The 17,636-nt window shown below is 42.3% G+C and overlaps 9 protein-coding genes across 9 annotated transcripts; 3 read left to right on the top strand and 6 right to left on the bottom strand.

Annotated features, from left to right (window-relative positions):
* Positions 1–822: 822 nt before the first annotated feature.
* FOA43_001042 (uncharacterized protein) lies at positions 823–2,280 on the bottom strand (the record flags this gene model as incomplete). The annotated part of the gene is made up of 1 exon (XM_038921366.1): positions 823–2,280. The coding sequence occupies one exon, from the start codon at positions 2,278–2,280 to the stop codon at positions 823–825; it is 1,458 nt and encodes a 485-aa protein (XP_038777294.1).
* Positions 2,281–2,447: 167 nt separating this feature from the next.
* FOA43_001041 (uncharacterized protein) lies at positions 2,448–3,212 on the top strand (the record flags this gene model as incomplete). Its single annotated transcript, XM_038921365.1, has 1 exon — positions 2,448–3,212. One exon carries the CDS (start codon positions 2,448–2,450, stop codon positions 3,210–3,212), a length of 765 nt encoding a protein of 254 aa, XP_038777293.1.
* A 167-nt stretch (positions 3,213–3,379) lies between these two features.
* Positions 3,380–5,446, top strand: FOA43_001040 (uncharacterized protein; the record flags this gene model as incomplete). The annotated part of the gene is made up of 1 exon (XM_038921364.1): positions 3,380–5,446. The coding sequence occupies one exon, from the start codon at positions 3,380–3,382 to the stop codon at positions 5,444–5,446; it is 2,067 nt and encodes a 688-aa protein (XP_038777292.1).
* Positions 5,447–5,501: 55 nt separating this feature from the next.
* On the bottom strand, positions 5,502–9,668 carry FOA43_001039 (uncharacterized protein; the record flags this gene model as incomplete). Its single annotated transcript, XM_038921363.1, has 2 exons — positions 5,502–9,322; positions 9,665–9,668. 2 exons carry the CDS (start codon positions 9,666–9,668, stop codon positions 5,502–5,504), a joined length of 3,825 nt encoding a protein of 1,274 aa, XP_038777291.1.
* Positions 9,669–9,688: 20 nt separating this feature from the next.
* HOM2 (aspartate-semialdehyde dehydrogenase) lies at positions 9,689–10,789 on the bottom strand (the record flags this gene model as incomplete). The annotated part of the gene is made up of 1 exon (XM_038921362.1): positions 9,689–10,789. The coding sequence occupies one exon, from the start codon at positions 10,787–10,789 to the stop codon at positions 9,689–9,691; it is 1,101 nt and encodes a 366-aa protein (XP_038777290.1).
* A 254-nt stretch (positions 10,790–11,043) lies between these two features.
* Positions 11,044–12,042, bottom strand: FOA43_001037 (uncharacterized protein; the record flags this gene model as incomplete). The annotated part of the gene is made up of 1 exon (XM_038921361.1): positions 11,044–12,042. One exon carries the CDS (start codon positions 12,040–12,042, stop codon positions 11,044–11,046), a length of 999 nt encoding a protein of 332 aa, XP_038777289.1.
* A 752-nt stretch (positions 12,043–12,794) lies between these two features.
* Positions 12,795–14,135, bottom strand: LYS9 (saccharopine dehydrogenase (NADP+, L-glutamate-forming); the record flags this gene model as incomplete). The annotated part of the gene is made up of 1 exon (XM_038921360.1): positions 12,795–14,135. The coding sequence occupies one exon, from the start codon at positions 14,133–14,135 to the stop codon at positions 12,795–12,797; it is 1,341 nt and encodes a 446-aa protein (XP_038777288.1).
* A 524-nt stretch (positions 14,136–14,659) lies between these two features.
* On the bottom strand, positions 14,660–15,685 carry FOA43_001035 (uncharacterized protein; the record flags this gene model as incomplete). The annotated part of the gene is made up of 1 exon (XM_038921359.1): positions 14,660–15,685. The coding sequence occupies one exon, from the start codon at positions 15,683–15,685 to the stop codon at positions 14,660–14,662; it is 1,026 nt and encodes a 341-aa protein (XP_038777287.1).
* Positions 15,686–16,236: 551 nt separating this feature from the next.
* Positions 16,237–17,595, top strand: FOA43_001034 (uncharacterized protein; the record flags this gene model as incomplete). Its single annotated transcript, XM_038921358.1, has 1 exon — positions 16,237–17,595. One exon carries the CDS (start codon positions 16,237–16,239, stop codon positions 17,593–17,595), a length of 1,359 nt encoding a protein of 452 aa, XP_038777286.1.
* Between the last annotated feature and the right edge of the window lie 41 nt (positions 17,596–17,636).

Here is a 17,636-nt window from a genome sequence, read left to right as displayed (position 1 = left end):
GGGCTGTGTCACAGATAGGCTTGTTTTTTATGCACATAAATGCATAAATCATCTAGCTGCCATCACAAAATATGAAACAGCCGGCTCGTGCGGCTCAAATTGTTTATCTCATCACGTCGATCGACCTATTTCAAAGACGTTCTTAAATATCACGCTAAGATGGGTGAAAGGAGGGCCTCCTTCCTTTATTCTTCTTCGTTCTTGTTTCTTCTGTTGCAGCTATCCCCCCAGAACCAAACCAATGCTGGATTTCTCTAAGAAATATACTTCTCTCGCGGGCTTCGATCAACATTTCTCGAATAGCTCATCACCTTCTCGCTTAGTATTGCAAATCGCCACTCTACAACTCTTCTACTATGCAACTGCTGTCATTCTCTTCTCCATAATGGCCAAGCTCATTGGCCAGCCTTTCGATTTAGGCTGGATATTTTCTTGGCAGGTGATATCATTTGAAAGCTCACTCGGCCTTACGCTCATTTTGCTTTGGCTCTTTGTTTCTCTACTATGTGTCATCTTCATCATGCTGGTTATAGGGCGCTCCAAACTGGCCTGGGACTTCGCTGTGACTGTGCACTTAATCAACCTTTTCTGCGCTTGGGTCTACGACGGTTTCCCGAAGAGTTTCTCCTGGTGGCTACTTCAGTTTACCAGTGCTCTTATTATGGTAGGATTGGGTACATATACTACACGTTGGAAAGAATTGAGAGACACCTTCTTCGATGGCTTGATAGATCCCGAGGGACAGTCACATGAAGACATAGAAATGTCATAGATATCTGACATACCAACAAAAAACTGTATAATAATTAACATGATCATGCATTATTCATGATACCTGAATTGTGTAAGGATGAACGTCTTCGTAGGAAGATGTTGAACCGGTGACGGTATGAGTAATTTGGCCTTACCTTCCTTATCGTTGCATCCTAAGACATAGCAATATCCCAAAACACTCCGTCCTGCTATTGCCTTGATAAGTTCCAAATTACCCTCCTTATCGTCTACCGCCGTCACATACTTACCCACTTCCAAGTCTGAATCGTCAGCTATCGCTAAAATAGCATTCTCTAAGTTACTGGATGACGCGATTTTCACTCTTTCCATGAAATCAGAATACTTGATTTCAGCACTAGTTTTATTAGCTTCATCTTCCACAGCATCTGTACTCATAAATGCCATATTCAGCGCCGCTAACTCTTTAGGTTTCATAAAAATGAACTCTTTCAAGTTCACCATAATGGTATACGGACTCAATTGTGAATTATCCATACCGTAAAAATACTCCTTAATGGCTCTCTGCTGCATTTCTCTCTTGTATTTGTCATCCACATCGATACATCCACTTGATTTGCTCACTTTGAGTAACTTCAGTTTACTGCTGTCGTATTTCAACTTTCGTTTAAGGTCTACCAGTAATCTTTCGTTGCCAATAACCACCAAAACATCTACTTTAAAGTCATCTATAATTTCTTGAATCACTTCAAAGTCACCGATATGAAATGCAGGTGTATCTATTACGATTCCGGCTTTTCTGACATCTTCGCTGGCCATCAAACGCTTCTCAACAGAATCGCTGAGCCTTTCAATAAGATATTTGTATAGTTTAAGATTGTCTCTATAATTCTCCAAACCAAAGCACTTAACCAGTGGTTGCTTGGGATGATAAAACGACGGCCCTGTAGTGATTGTTTCTCCTAAGGTAATATTTTCGATATTAAGCATTCCAGAAATTGCCGTGGCTGTCAACGAACCCGGCATAGTAAAGATAGAATCACGTGGACTCAAGTTCACCAAAAGAGGTCTTCTGTCCATTTTCTCAGCATAAGAAACCAATACTCTGGACAAACTCGTTTTACCAGAGTCCTTAGGTCCGATTATCAACACTCTAGGACCTCCCGTTTGACTGTTGATCCTCAGATTCTCTAAGCCTAAATGTAAATTGAGATAACTGCCAATACAACTCTCTTCACCAACATACTCAGAACTTGGTTGACAGTTCCAATACTTGATAGTACATCCAGAAAAAGTGGATATAGACGATTTTAAGGATCCTTGGAGAGTCAAATCGATATTTGGAGAAACCTCTGTTCCAAATATCTCTGCCGTTCCTTTAAGAAGACGGAGTTTGAGCTTATCGTTGGAATTAATCTCGAATCTCCACTCCTGAAAAGGCAAAACTTCAACTGTATGCGTTTCAATGATTTCCTGAAATTTTTCCACATGTGGACCATCAGACGATCTATCAATGATAGATTGAAGTAAAGAAGAGTCGACAGACATTCAAATGAGAAGATAGAAAGATGAAACAGGCAAAAAAAATGATTAAATAAGAAGAAGAAGTAGTCAGAAAAGATGGAAATAGGAAAAAAAACAAGATCAAAGATTGATATCGCGTGCTTTGTTCATTTGTGTCTCCATTATCTCTGTTTCTTTTATCACTATACTTAATGAATCGGTCAATTACACATAAAAAGGAGCCATCAAGTGTAGGTTTGAAAAGTCGGATTAGTTCGATTAGTTCAGAAACTGTCAAGAGTACGAAGCCGCAGAGAAAGGGTGATGAATTAGAGAGTTTTCATGGGAGAAGAAGAGCATTGAAAGAGTTCTACAAACTGCAAAAAGAACAACTAAAGCAGATGGAAACAAAAGTGGGAGCAGCTGAAGAGGCAAATAAAAGTAGCATGAAAGAAGAAGAGCAGCAAAATGAAGAAGATAATAGAAAGCTGGTACTTACAGTAGACAACTTCGATGAATATGTGAAGAAAGTTGACTTCATTAGACTTCTTAAAGAAGAGGATGAGATTTTAGAAGAATTGGGGAACAATCAAAGTGAAATCAAGTCGATCATCTACAACAACTATTATGAACTTATCAAGATTAATGAGATACTTATGAATATGAAGCGAAATGATGATGAAGATGGTGGTAACGAGATCAAAAGTGTTGAAACGAACTTGAACAACGTGAAAAAGAGTCTTGGGACGTTAAAAGAGGTGGACTTAGGAGCATTGGAGGAAACTAAACGGGATAAAATTGACAGAAAGGTCGTGGAAGATATGTGTAAAGGTATAAATAGGATGATCTTAGGACGAGGAGGAAAAGAAATAGTCGATGGAATCGATGGTGTTTTACCGGAGTTGAGTGGAGAGAGTTTAATACTACAGATGAATGAAGTTAAGGAGAGAAGGGCAGACAAGAAGATGAGTAGATGAGCAGTGAACAGATGAAGATATTAAGTCAGTCTTGAGCTATGTATGTACCATAATAAAAAAATCAGGACGGACTGACTATTCGTCGCGATGAGTTGGTCTATTATTTGGATTTGTTTCCTGCCTTTCTGGTGTCATCTCTTCTTCTTTTTCTTCTTCTTCTAAGAACCATGACTGATCGCCGTTTAAGTAGAGCCAATTGGTCTACCAAAACCAAGGACTCTGTTCACACTAATCCTCCTTACCGTCAATTTCTCAGTGTTCCCGGACAAGATGTCATTGAAGAGGAGAAAGAGGATGAAGAGAATGTCATCGAAGAATCATACAAGCCACAACCACGGCCTCCCAAACAACATCCCCCATTGGAAACCCCCCCACAAAAGCCTCAAAAATTATCGTCGGCAAGTCGCACACGTCGTGTAACGATATCTAAGCCTCACCGTGTCGATAACTCTGGCCATAATAGACGGTTCTCCGTTCGAATTCCTCGGCCGGACATTGCGGTGCTTGGCAATGTACCTGCGTTGCCAAAGGAGGCCGCTACGATGGTGAACAAAGAGCAAATAGTTCATTTGCCTCAGCAGTCTCTCAAGGAGACACTACTTTCCTCTAGCTACGACCCTACAACATACCTTCACACTCATCTTCAAGATGCAGACGCCGAAAAGATCGAAGTAGTCACCACCCAACTTGCTGATTTAAGTCTGTCCAATAATTACGATGTGAAGCACACGATAACGCAATCCTTAAACAGTGTTTTAGCTGTTAGCGATGCTGTTTCAGCCACTGAAGAGATGCTTCAAGGTCTTAAAAAGACAGTTAGTTCATTGAACGATGTGATGTATCAACAATTGGAAGATGCAAATGCTAATGGTGAGCAGTATGGACAGCAACTACGACAACAGCAGCCAGAATCGGCTCGATCGGTTCCCGATAAACGCCGTAGTGTGATGATTTTGGAGAAGAGGTGGGCTAGTAACCTCAATGCGTTGTTTAAAGAGGTCGATGGAGCTCAACAATTTGTCTCTGCAATTCCAGGACGTCATGTAATGGCACAGAGTAAACGTTGGGGAGAGCTCAATGCACTCACATGGAAACCAATTCGTCCTGCACACCTTATTATTCTCAATGACTATTTATTAGTAGCCACCAGGAAGAGAATAGAAGATAAGAAAAGGACAGTAGCGACTGGATGTTGGCCCATGAGAGAGGTTACATTAGTGGAGCCTCAAAATGGCAATTCTAGCGCTTCTGGTGGAGATGATCAGTTTACATTAGCATTCAAAACTCGAAATGCATCACTGTTGTTTCAGACAGACAGCCAGAACGAATACAATAAAGTGAAAGTTGCCTTCAAGAAGGCGAAGGCAGAATGTACAAGAAATAGTGAGATGGATGGAGCCAGAAATAGAAGCAAGAATCTTCGTAGTTCCATGAGCAGGCTTTCCTCGGATCATATGAATGGTAATTCGGAGGTATTGCACGATTTGTCATCACAACTAGCTCATAGACGGGCACGATCACGGGATAGTAAACAGAAATCGACTACGGATCGTTTGAATAGCATTGATGAGAACCTGACAAATGTAGAGATCTGTTTGGGACATCAGAGGTTTGAAGAGAGTGTTGACCTAATCAACAGATTGAAAGAGCTGCTTGGAGCTATGGAGACTAGGTTGAGGGAGGCCTATGGAAGTGGGTTGAAAGTGTCACAGTCGGATTCTCAACTCTCGATCTTGATCAAACTCAAGCAGCTTAAGTTGCAGGAGTTGACGGATGAATTAGTAAAGACGTTATCGTGGGAGATATGCGATTTCTATAGTTCAAACCAGGATATTGTTCAAATACTGGATCTATTCAGACTGTTGGGACTTGAATCCAAAGGAAGAAGTGTGCTGTTAGACGCGAAAACTGCACAGTTGGAAGAATTAGTGACAAGTGTAAGGTTTGAAGGTGATTTAAAAAACTACCTGCTTCAGGCATCGATCCTCTATTTCAATTCGATCCGCCAGACTTACATATTGTATGAGCAATGCTTCCCTCAGACCAAGGATAAAACTTTTGTCATTGAATGGGCTAATGAACGAGTCAGCAGCTACAATAAGATTTTCCATCGTCAGTTGATAGACTACCAGAGGGGAAGCGAGGTGTATGACAGTTGCGAACGCATAGCAAGAGAACAGTCCCAACCTTTGAAGCAAATGGGACTGAACGTGGACTACCTATTCGGCTTTTAATAGTAGATCTAGAATTAAAATTATATTTTTAGTAATCGTTTGCTTATTTGGCGGACTACTGCATTCCCTGTAACCACTTACTCTTCAAGATCTGTTTCATAGTAGGTCTATCGTTAACATCCTCGATTAAGATGGATTTAATCAAGTCTGTGCAGTCCTCACTGATATCATGAAATCTTGGAAAACTTAAATTACCTTCCAAGATCTCATCCACGCTGCAGAAAGGATTCTCTTTGAACACAAGAGTGTAGAGTAGTACACCCATAGCCCAGACATCTTGTGGTTTACCACCATAAGGTTTACCGTTCAACACCTCCGGTGCGGCATAATCAATGGTACCAACAAAAACACCAAATGGACCATCCTTAGTGTACGCAGCCGAACCAAAGTCAATCAACTTCACCACGAAATCCTTATCGACTATGATATTCTCGTCTTTAATATCTCTGTGAACTATATTGTGTTTGTGAAGATGAGCCAGGGCAGAGCAGCACTGAAAATATATGTATTTGCACTCCAGTTCAGTCATATCTGTCTTAACCTCGATCAAATCAAATAAATCTACTGCCGGAGGATCTCCATGCTGAAGAGTCTCTAAGTAGTAACAGTTATCATCCTCAAAGAAGTCGACAATGCGCATAATATTGGGATGTAAATCTTTATGAATGGCATTGAGAATCTGAATCTCACTGGGAATTGTACCCAGATTTTTATCCCTCACCCACGTATCCACCAAAATCCTCTCTTTGAAAATAGCTTTAAGAACGATCTTATAGTAGGGGTCTCCGTTGTGTACGGCCACCACCACTTTACCATAGGCACCTTGACCTAAATTCTTCACTACGTGAAAGTCCGTCACCTTCTTAGTACGGCGTTCCTTGCCAATCTCAGTTGGAAAATACTTCGAATGATTGGAAATATCAACTATCTGCACGTTTTCAAGGGATAAAAGCTCACTCTGAGTGAGAAGATGTTGGAGTTTGAACTCTGCAGCATTTGCAGCCTCTGCTTCTGCGACAGATAAAGAAGAAGACATATTATTGGTGCTTGATTCCGTTGTAGTGGAGCTTTCCGTGCCCAAATCTATCGAAGACGATGATGCTGTATTGGTAGTTGTTGTGGAATGAGTTGTTCTGTGATTCGGCGTTTCAGAAGCAACTGTCTCTGAAGTACTAGAGCGACTCATGTCTGTACTATTGAGGTTTCCCGCCACCTCTGGGAAGAGAGGAAGCTGTGATGGAACATTGACAGCATCATACTGTGACGAAGTATTATCAATGTTGAGTTTTCCGAGCTTCTTTGAGATATCATCAATGTTCGATGAACCCACTTGTGACGTCGCTGTGGCGGATGTGGTAGTATTAATAGTGTTTGTGGTAGGGGCAGCTGTTCCCGTGATAGCACGGCAATATGTCACCCACAATATGAAATAATCTTTGTCTATTAATCTCATTTGAACATCTATCTTGATGATATGTCCATCGTTATGGCAGCCATCCAATCCTGTGGATCGCAAAAACATTATTTCTCTTTCAGTATCTGACTTACCCTGATTGTACGCAGCCATCTTTCTCCAGTAATGTTCTGGAAGAACAATTCCCTCATCATATGAAAGCCCTGGATTATCATTAATGGCCTTGTCAAGTAAGCGAGAAAATCCTGGAATCACACAATCGATCGATCGGCCCTGGAAGTCGGCATGGCCAAATAAGTTCTTGGCTATAGCCTCGTTAAAACTGACAACTTTGTAGCCATTGGAAGAGATAACAAAACTTCCAGCGATATATGGAAGAGAGTGTATGTTTAAACGCATCTCTAATGTGTCATCTTCATCGGGATCGAGTTCCTCGGACGTTACGGCACAAGGTGCATATTCATGATCGACTTGAATGGTAAAGTATCTTACCTTATTAATCAGTTCCACCTCTCTTTGACCTGCAAGAAGACATCTATACTCTTCGGGAACATTGTCACTATTCATTAGTGAGGAGACAGTAGGCAAAAACTCATCAAGATGAAGTCCCGTGTATTTACGTCCAAATAATGTTGATGAAGATTTGGCAGAAGTGACAATAAATTGATGGCGTACAACAGCACCAGGTGATGCATCCCGTTCGATGACAATGTCCAAAGAATCACAGGGAACCTGCTCAAAGATTAAAACTGTAAAATCATCTTTACGTTTGGCCCATAGCGAAGTCCAGGCCATATCATATTTGTTTCGCTTTATGGCTATAACCTCGCCGGAAAAAACCTGCTCGGTATGGCGCTGAAGCCTGCTGAAAACAAGGTTTCGAGACCGAGGAGCAATCAAGTCCATTAGTGTTAGAGATTTGACAAAGTTTCGAGAGATCCCGAACACGAGACATGCTAAATCGTTGGAATTCAGAAGCTTCCAGGGAGACTCAAGCTCGCAGGTAAAAATGGCCTTCGGAGACTTGGTTTTTCCCGCAGAAGATGAATGAAACTGGCGCCCAGCATTTCCAACGGTGGCATTAAGCGTGCCTGTAGTACCCATGGTCCCTACCGTTCCTGTAGTGCCTGTGGTGCCGGTAGAATTCATTGAGGAAACAGACATTTTGCGGTTGTATGAAGTGTTAGCTGCTCCCTCCAATGTGGAAAGACCAATTGTACTAGTTGTCGAGTGCAGCATAGGGATCCCGCCCACATAATTAGAAACAGAAGAACGCTCTTCGAATGGAGTAGCCAAAGCGTGGAGAAGCTGTATACGAAGGTTGGTTTTCTTCGAGACGTCAGCATTCGAAAGTGAGAGATTATGAAGATTAATCATCCTGGCGGCTTGATCCTGGGTAATATGCGGTTCTGTGCCGTGCTCAAGAAAATGAGTAATCTGTTTGAGATCTTCCAAAAGATGCTTGTCGACTGGTATAGAGCCTAGTACAGGAGATGCAGTGGCTGGCCTCACCGATGTCAATGGAGACAATGGAGCCAATGAAGCCGATGGAGCCACCGTAGTCAACGGAGGCAACTGAGCCAATGGAGTTGCCTGACAAGAACCTGTCGCTGTTTGCTCAAGCTTCATCACATTGTCCATGACGTTGACTGTTGTAGATGCACGACGAATAAAAGAGGGGGACATGTGTAGTGGGATAGAGCCATAAGAAGGCGAGCCAGTAGAGGAAGCAGATGCGACCGGAACTATAGGGGGCATTATAGACATAGGACTCGTAGTAGTTGCAGCTGTTGTAGGTGCTATAGGAGAAGCCCCACTCAGCCACTCGGGTCGTTCCAGAAGAATTTCAAGAGACCGTTTGAGGACCTTAAGACGAAGTGCGAGCGAATTAGGCGATAATAGTGCATAAGAATAGGATTGTGGTGATTTGGTGGTAAATAGAATGGCTTCATTTTCATTCTGTTGGCGCTCAGCGCTATGTCTGGCGTTATTCTGGGCCACTGAAAACCCTTTTGTGATAAGTCTGTTCAAGGGAAAGACTTCTGGGGTACTTTCGTAGTCCGAGGGAGAGCAGGATAAGGATCGTGATGACGATCTCGATCGAGGTCCCGATGCTGACCCAGATGGAGACCCCGAATCTGAAGAATCCTGTGGTGGCATGGGAGACGGAAGCGGAAAGAACAAAAGGTTCTGAGAGTCCCGTGGGTCCCGTGGGTCCCGTAGATTCTGGGGGTTCTGGAGGTTTGGGGGGTTCTGGAGATCGCCTTGTGCACCGGACCCATTTGAAGAATCGCTGGGCTCCTTGGCGCAATCACTGGAGACACTGTCCGTGCTCTCGTTAGCGCCCAAGTAGAAATTACGTCGACTAATCAGACTGGTAGTGGAATTGTTAGCCTGCTCCATAAACTCCGAGAATGCCTGGTGGCCATGCTGATGACCTGCGTTGGATGACGCCTTTTTGCCTTTTCGTGAGGGAGGTGTATAAGGCATGAATTAGTGATGGGAAGTTTCGATTAGTGAAGATTTCAGACAGAAAAATGAAAAGCACGTCTGTGGCACTGCGAAGGTTTCAGTCAAAGAGAACAAAACTATTCGATCGCAATGGTGCTGGCTGCGTAGATGCACTATTGTAGATCAGTCAGTATGAAATTCCATTTCTTTTATATTGTTCTAGGGCGGTGCAACAGGCCAGGGAATTTTTTCAATTTTATTCGGCAGTGTTCTGAGATTTCCTAAACGGGAATTCCCTACCCTGCTACTACTTACGTACTTACTTACTTACTTGCTTGGATGGCATAAATCACTCATTTCTTAAGTTTACTTAATAGTTACAATACCCCCTTCTTGGCCAACAATTCAGCTATCAAAATACCCGAACCAGCTGCTCCAATGATAGTATTATGAGACAAAACCGTCATCTTAAAGTCAAAAATAGGGTCTTCTCTTAATCTTCCAACACTCACAGCATATCCTCTATCTCTGTTACGATCCAATCTTGGCTGAGGTCTATCTGGCTCATCCAACACATAGATGGCATGCTTTGGAGCAGAAGGGCAGCCCAGTTCAGTGGCTTCACAGCTATAATCTTTTAAGCACTGTTTAACCTCTTCTAAACTAGGAACCTTATCTCTGTTTGTAAACTTCCACGAAACGCATTCGGTATGGCCATCACTGACTGCCACTCTATTACACTGGGCAGAAACCGTTAATTGATCATCCGAAAGTAAATCAAATCCATCACCGGTACCATTGACCGAACAAAGAATCTTCTTAGCTTCCCACTCCATTTTATCTTCCTCTCCAGAGATGTAAGGAACAACGTTATCGAGAATATCAATGCCAGGAGTTCCTGGCGAGAATCCGGCACCTGAAATAGCCTGCATTGTGGTAACAGCCACAAATCTGATTGGTCCAAACTTGTCCTGTAATGGCTTCAAGGGAACCACCAAACCGGCCGTGGAACAGTTGGAAATACAAACTTCAAAGCCTGGTTTAGACAATCCCTGACTTCTCGCCTGTTTGACACGATTCACTACCACCTCCAAATGTTCAGAGTTCACAGTAGGAACAACTAAAGGCACCGAAGGAACTCTTCGGTAATTCTTAGCATTGGAAACAACGGCAAAGCCAGCATCCACAAACGATTTCTCAATCGGTCCTGCATACTCAGCATCTAAACCAGAGAAAATCACATTACAACCGATGAAAAACTCGGGTTTACATTCTTGCACAATCAAATCTTTGGATTCCCCAGGTAACAACGATGTCTGTTTCCAAACAACAGCATCCTGGTATTTTTTTCCGGCAGATCTTGATGATGCTCCTAACACAGCTGCATCAAACTGCTCATTTTCTGAGAGAAGTAATATAAATCTTTGGCCAACAGAACCTGTGGCTCCTAAGACACCTGCCTTCATTTTGATTGGCATTTTGTATAAATAAACAAGCAAATTATTGTGATAATAAAGGAAGTAAGGAAACAAAGATGGGCATATAGATTGTCGATTTCGAATTTTTCTTTGGCTTTATAGAATCCCGGGCTCTTTGAGTCATATGAAAAATTAAAAAAAATTGAAAATTAAAAATTTAAATTACGCACGGAACTTGAGCACTTGTTGCTGCCATAGAGGGCAATCGGGAGCGAGTAGCTCAAGGAAGATATAAAGAAGCAAGGATTTCAGCTCTATTCCTCCTTTGCGCCAGGCTCTTCTGCATCCTCATAACTGATCGAATCCAATCCCATATACACCAACATCAATTTTTTATGCTGCTCGGGATCCTTGATATCGTGGAAAGGGTTCTCGTATCCTTGAGTAATATCCTTGTTCTCGAAGACACTCGAATAGTACGGAATCTCCATCTTCTTACATATCTCAATATTCTTATTCATACATCTCTCCACACTGAAGTCCTTTCCCAGATCCGCGCTGATTCTTCTCCATCGGTTTTCCCAGTCCTTTCGAATATTATTGATCAATTTAATTTCCATGTATCGCGACCATTCTTCGTTACGCGACTTATGATTTCTCAAGTACCGCATTTGAATTGCCTGCCATGAATGTCGATGCTTCAATAGTTCTTCGATCCGTTTCCAAGAGTATTTCATTTCTTCTTTGTAGTACACTATCGCGTCATCTTCTGTTTTGCTCCACGGAATTGTAACTCCTCTTCTTTTTTTGTAATCGGAAGACGAGTGTGGTTGATCTGCTGGGGTCTGTGAGTCCGCGTTCACATTCTCGTTCCCGTTGTTCCCGTTCTCATTCTCGTTCCCGTTCTGATTATCCGCATTTTCATCATCCGCCTCCTTGTTTCCCGCAGCATGTTTATCCGCAGCATGTTTATCCTCATCTGCCTTACTGGCAGCTTTTACCGCCTCTTCTGCTGTATTTTTAATCGTTGTCACTTCCTCAGAAATGTCATTAATCTCTCTGGAGATTTCCTTAACCTCTTCAGCCGGCACAGTGGCATCTTGTACACCCTCCATTTCTTCTCCCGCATCTTTAGATTCCTCATGGGGGATCACATTTTCCTGGGTCTCCCGCTCCTTTTCCAAGTTCCGCTCAATCATCCGCTTGAGTAGAACTTTCTTGTGATACAACTCAACGTCACTGTTTAGATTTTCAAGTAAACTACGACCATTCATTTCTCCGTCCTTTTCGTCTGCCTTTGTCATCTGTGTCATGACAGATTGATCGTTGTTGGCGTTATTACAGTTAATCTGTCACTGTAAAAAAAAACTCAGTCAAGCCGCGACAATTTCAGTTTGCGCGACTACCGGAAGACCCGCCGATTACGTCGATTAGCCGCATAATTGATCTCCATTATTAACATTTATATACCTATTCAAGCCGGCTCTTCGGAGCAGCAGCATTATACCCACCAAACCTGGACTTCCTTCTGGATACTCCCCGAGGAATTTCCGATGTAGCAACCACACTGAACCTTGATTGAACCCTTATTGTTCCTTGTGGCGGCGCTCTTAATGCGGGTTCTGTTTGCCGCCTTGGAGAAGGAATTGCCGACAAAGCACCCTTTGGATCGGGAACAGCTCTGAATGCTGTTTCCGCGACTCCTCTTATGCCATTTCTTCCTCTCGTTGTCTCTGCACTAACGCCAAGCCACTCGGGGTACTCCATATTACGTTCTTTGAAGTATTTTACAAGAGCTTTGGTGACAACAGTTTCATTTTCTCGCTTCCCATCCCTCTCTTCGCGATGAGTAACTTTAAGATCCAATCTCTTTAGCTTGCGAAACATGGAAATTGTAGCAGAAGACAGGGCATGAACTTCGACACAAAGATCCGATGTGGTTTTTCATCAAAAGTTACCTACAGCTACGATGTGGCGTAGGCCATCGATCGTCGCGACTGCATCCCCCACTCACAACTATTTAATACGCATAAATGTTATTCTTAGTAGTGTCTTACTTAATCGCTTACAAAGTCTTCTCGACCAAATAAATACCGTAGTCATTCCTCAAAGCTTCCAGAAGAGGCTCAACCACATCCAGAGTCAATGGAGCGTACAAGCCAGGCTTGGCATACACACCGGCATGTTTCACGACCAACTTGCAGGCCACAGCGCACGGAATACCGACAGTCCTGGCCATAGAAGAGTATCCACCAGGAATACCGTAGTCAACCAAGGTAGAAGTCTTGGTTTCCTTGGATCCATCAGGATACTCAATACCAAATTTGTGCTGCAAAACAACAAGGTCCCTCTCATTAGGACCGAATTGCATCAAGTCTTCCATGGTAGCGCATAGAGCGTCCAAAGCGTTACCTCTTGCATGAATCTTGGTATCTCCAAGCATTCCCAGCCACTTAAGTCCATCGTGAGCTCTTTCCTTGTCTTCCTCTGTCTTGTAAGTGGTTAATGAGTCAACTTTAGCCAATATATCATCTGCAGAGTTTGATTTGGCGCCAATATATTGTGATAATGCGTCCTTCCAAGCGTTTTCCTTCTGGAAAAGAGGATTTGTGTCATCCTTGAGGAAGCCTAAATCAACTAAAACCTGAACAAACTCACAAAATCCTTGGAATCTCAAAGTGCCACGAATGCAGGTCTTGGCCTCGGGGATCTTGTACAAATCACGATATTTGGTAGAGTCTCTGTTTGGATAGCACACAAATGAATAACCAGGGTAGAGAAAGTAAGGCTTTGCAGAGGACATCAATTCCTTAGCAGGAACCTCCACCAACTTACCATCTTTGTAGTAATGAGCCGTATGCTGCAAAGCAAGCAAAACACCTCTTGCAGACCAAGAAAACTTGTAACCCAAAGGATTATCAGAATCCTCTGGTGCAGGCAAACCACCGCAGAAGGAAATGAACGAGGTCACTTTTCCACCTTTAGCATGGGCTTCGTGGATGGCTTTGATAGCATACAAGTGGTCAATACCAGGGTCCAAGCCGATTTCGTTCATCACAACGATACCAGACTTTTTGATTTCCGGCTCCAATGCCTTCATAGCATCCGAAATGTACGAAGTGGTGACAACATCGGTGTGACCTTTGATACCAGCCTTAACCACGTTGACGTGGTAGATGTATGGAATCAAAGAGATGGCCAAATCATACTGAGCCACAACTTTGTTCAACTCCTCCTGGTTGCTGGCATCAACGGCAACGGTCTTGTCATTGTCGTGGGCCAGCTTCTTAGCGGCCTCAATATGTCTACAACCAACAGTTAGCTCGACATCTGGCTCCTTCGAGAGAATGTCAATGGTAGGTTGAGCAACGAATCCTGATCCGAGCAAAAGAACTTTCTTAACCATAGCTGATGATAATTATAAAAACAAATGTAACTTTTAAAAAAATTGCACGTTGTTAGAAAGAACTGAGTGATAACAATTGGGGAAAGTTGATAACCAGCTTTTGTCCTTGAAATATGAAAAGTCGAGAAAACATGTTGGCCCAAGTACGGTCATGACTCAATTGGGAAATGAAAAAAATTTTCCAGCATGTTTTTTAGGCATCCTAAGTAGCCAGTAGCTGGTGATGTTAGGGGTCACCAAACATTCTCTCTCGGATAAATCAAATGTAGGTTGCCGTTGCGAAAGGGCTATCTCTAATGCTCTCTTCTGCATATTTTTTTTGGCAGGAATCGTCTCTTTGCTTCGACCTTTGCTACTGAAACTACTAGACTCCTTTATTTACTCAATCACGTAACTTTTCTTTTTCGCTATTGTTTCCTCTCTTCATGTTTTTACATACCATATGTGTAGTTTGGTTGAGCAGACTCCACTGGTTGAGTGTACTCATCACTTAGCTTCATCGTCTCATTAAATCGTCAAATTCGCTAAGTCCTCTGCCAAGCATCCCTTAACTCAATAAACCATCTAGGCAAATTCTCTTCCTTAGGCAACCTCACTTTGATAGTCGTTGCAAGTACCTTGTTGTGATCATTAATCACGTTGAACTCCTTTTTCGGTCTATAGAAATCATATCTTGTGGTCTTACTCGAGTAAGACCTTTTCCTTTCAATACATTCACTATCTTTTCTCGCTATCTTCTCTGGCGTTTCTTCCTCTTTGAGTGAACCATCATGTTTCTTATGATGATGCTCTTTCTTCTTTCTCTGTTTTCGGTCTTCCACCAATTTTAACAAATTCTTGGGAATCTGCGGAGATGTTGATATCGAAAGCTTTGAGGAACTTAGTGAATTCTGAAGCGGCGACTTTTCGGTAAAACTACTCCCGTGACGTCTCAGAAAAGACGGTCTTCTGATAGAAATTGGCGAGACACCTTTCGGTATCACCGATTCGTATTCATCAATCTCCTTTTTTTGTCCTTCTTCTTCTTCTTCTGCTTCACCTACTGCACATTCGTCTTCATACTCCTCGTATGGCACTAATTCCACGTTAATCAACTCCAAAAAGCTCTCCACATTGTAATTGGCTTTGTTAGCCGAAAAAAGCCTATACTCGTTTGCTATACTCGAGTAGCACCATCGCTCGATGTGTCTTAAAATTCCTACCACCACTTCACTCTTATCCACTAGAAGACAGTTGTGGTTGTGTGTAGAGTCCAATAAGATTTGAAATACTCTCGAGATCAGCTCCGGTTTAAGAACCATCCAATCCTGGTTCTTGGTGTTTCCCAATTCTTCATCATCTTGCAAAATACTCGAGTCCACCACGTGATACAAGATGATTTTGTTCTCTTCAATATACTGAGACAAAAGTCGAGTCGGCCTCTCTTCGTCCATCCATACCACCGATTTTAAATTGAGTGTATCCACAAACGAGTGGTTTATAGGATCCAGTTTCGAGCATCTATATATTCCATCTTCCACTAGGGCGAAGTTGTCTGGTGGAACAAGCATGTGTGACGTTGGCAGGAGAAGGATAAGGCGTATTGAAGTAGCAGTTGAGAAGCCTTTATCGTATTGTTGGTGTAGGGATGCGCCGATGACAGATCATTTCAAGGTGTAGAGATGCAGTCCAATGGCTATATGTATATCGTCTGGATCGCATACTCCGAGCTATTTGTATACCTAAGCTAAAGAGTATACGGAGCTAGTTATAACTATTGCAAAAAGTTCATCTTGTTACCATACGCTTATGTGCTTATTCTTGGAATATTCTTACCATTACTGTTTTCCTAATTAAATTATCTGAGAATAAAGAGAAGAAATTATATAACAATATTCATCAGCAGTTTAACAACTAAGCAGTTAACAACTCAGCACTAATCACTCTTTTATTATAAGCTTCAGTGTATTTCATATCGAGATTTCTCCAGTATCTTGATGGCTTTAGATAATCCCTTCTATATCAATATTTTTGTTGCGTCCGCGCTTACCTTCTCAGGCTCGCTCTTTTCTTGATAACTGTACCTATTTCACCTCTTTTTCCTTTGAATTTCCGATATCCAATGCCTAATATTGCTTTCATACACCCAGATTTGGGAATTGGAGGTGCAGAGAGATTGGTTGTAGATGCTGCTATGGCTCTCAAGACCCAGCCAAACGACTCTGCCAACTCCGTATCTATCTTCACGTCACATTGTGATCCTGACCATTGCTTCGAAGAAGTGTCCCGTGGCGAGTTTGACTTACATGTTTACGGCGATTACTTACCAACTAACGTTGCTGGAAAACTTAGCATTGTTTTTGCTTTTCTTAGGCAACTTTACTTGGTCCTGAAGATGATATTTCTCGGAGAATTGGGCCAATATGACTTGATAGTCGTCGATCAATTGGCCTATTGCATTCCATTGTTGCACCTACTCAAACGCCATGATGCCAAGATCCTATTCTATTGCCATTTTCCTGATAAATTACTTGCATCTCACAATGGTTTCCTTCGAAGTCTCTATAGAGCTGTCTTTGATTCCATCGAGGAGTGGACTACTTGTAAAGCAGACAAGATCGTAGTAAATTCCGAATTTACTCGCAAAACCGTTCTTAACCAGTTCCATAGCCTTGCAAATGAGGCATTGGATGTTGTGTATCCCTGTGTTCCTTCCGCTATTGATATAGACAACAAGTCAGTCATTGAGGCCGCCAAACTTGTTCAAAAATCTCCTTTCTTTCTCTCCATCAATAGGTTCGAACGCAAAAAGCATATCGAATTGGCTGTTCAATCATACGCTCTTTATGTGTCTCAGACCGGTGATTCGAGCCAGAAACTTGTGATTTCAGGCGGCTATGATGACAGAATCGCCGAAAACGTAAGTTATTTGAAGGATTTGGAGCAGCTTTGTGACCACCACAAACTTTCTCATTTCACCAGCTTCAACGGGGACCTTTCAAATGAGTCTGTTCAGGTTTTATTCCTTCCCTCAATTTCTACAAATCTTAAGAATGCTCTTCTCTTGAGTACGGACCTTCTTATGTACACCCCATCCTACGAGCATTTCGGTATTGTTCCATTGGAGGCCATGAGACTAGGTAAATTGGTTCTAGCTGATAACACCGGAGGGCCTTTGGAAACTGTAGTCAACTATTTCGACCACAGAGACACATATACTGGCTTTACGGTGGAAGCAGACGTCGAAAAATGGAGCGATATTCTTGAGTTGATCAAGGGATTCTCCGATAACGAGCTGCAAGAGGTGTCTCTCAGAAATAAACAAAGAATCCAGGATCATTTCTCTTTCTTAGCACTGCGAAAATCCCTTTATAAGGCTATCGACACCTGTGAGCCAAAAGCTTTTGTCTACGAGAAGTTTCTTCCCTACGTGGTAATTGCGTCCATTTTAACCATAGCGGTTTATATAGCCAACCAATAATAACATACATTCATTCCTTTATTCATTGAAGATATAAGTAA

The sequence above is a fragment of the Brettanomyces nanus genome, chromosome 1 (assembly GCF_011074865.1).
Source record: "Brettanomyces nanus chromosome 1, complete sequence".
Classification (NCBI taxonomy): Eukaryota; Fungi; Ascomycota; class Pichiomycetes; order Pichiales; family Pichiaceae; genus Brettanomyces; species Brettanomyces nanus.
Note: the sequence above shows the minus strand (reverse complement) of the source record. Positions and strands in the feature narration are given on the sequence as shown.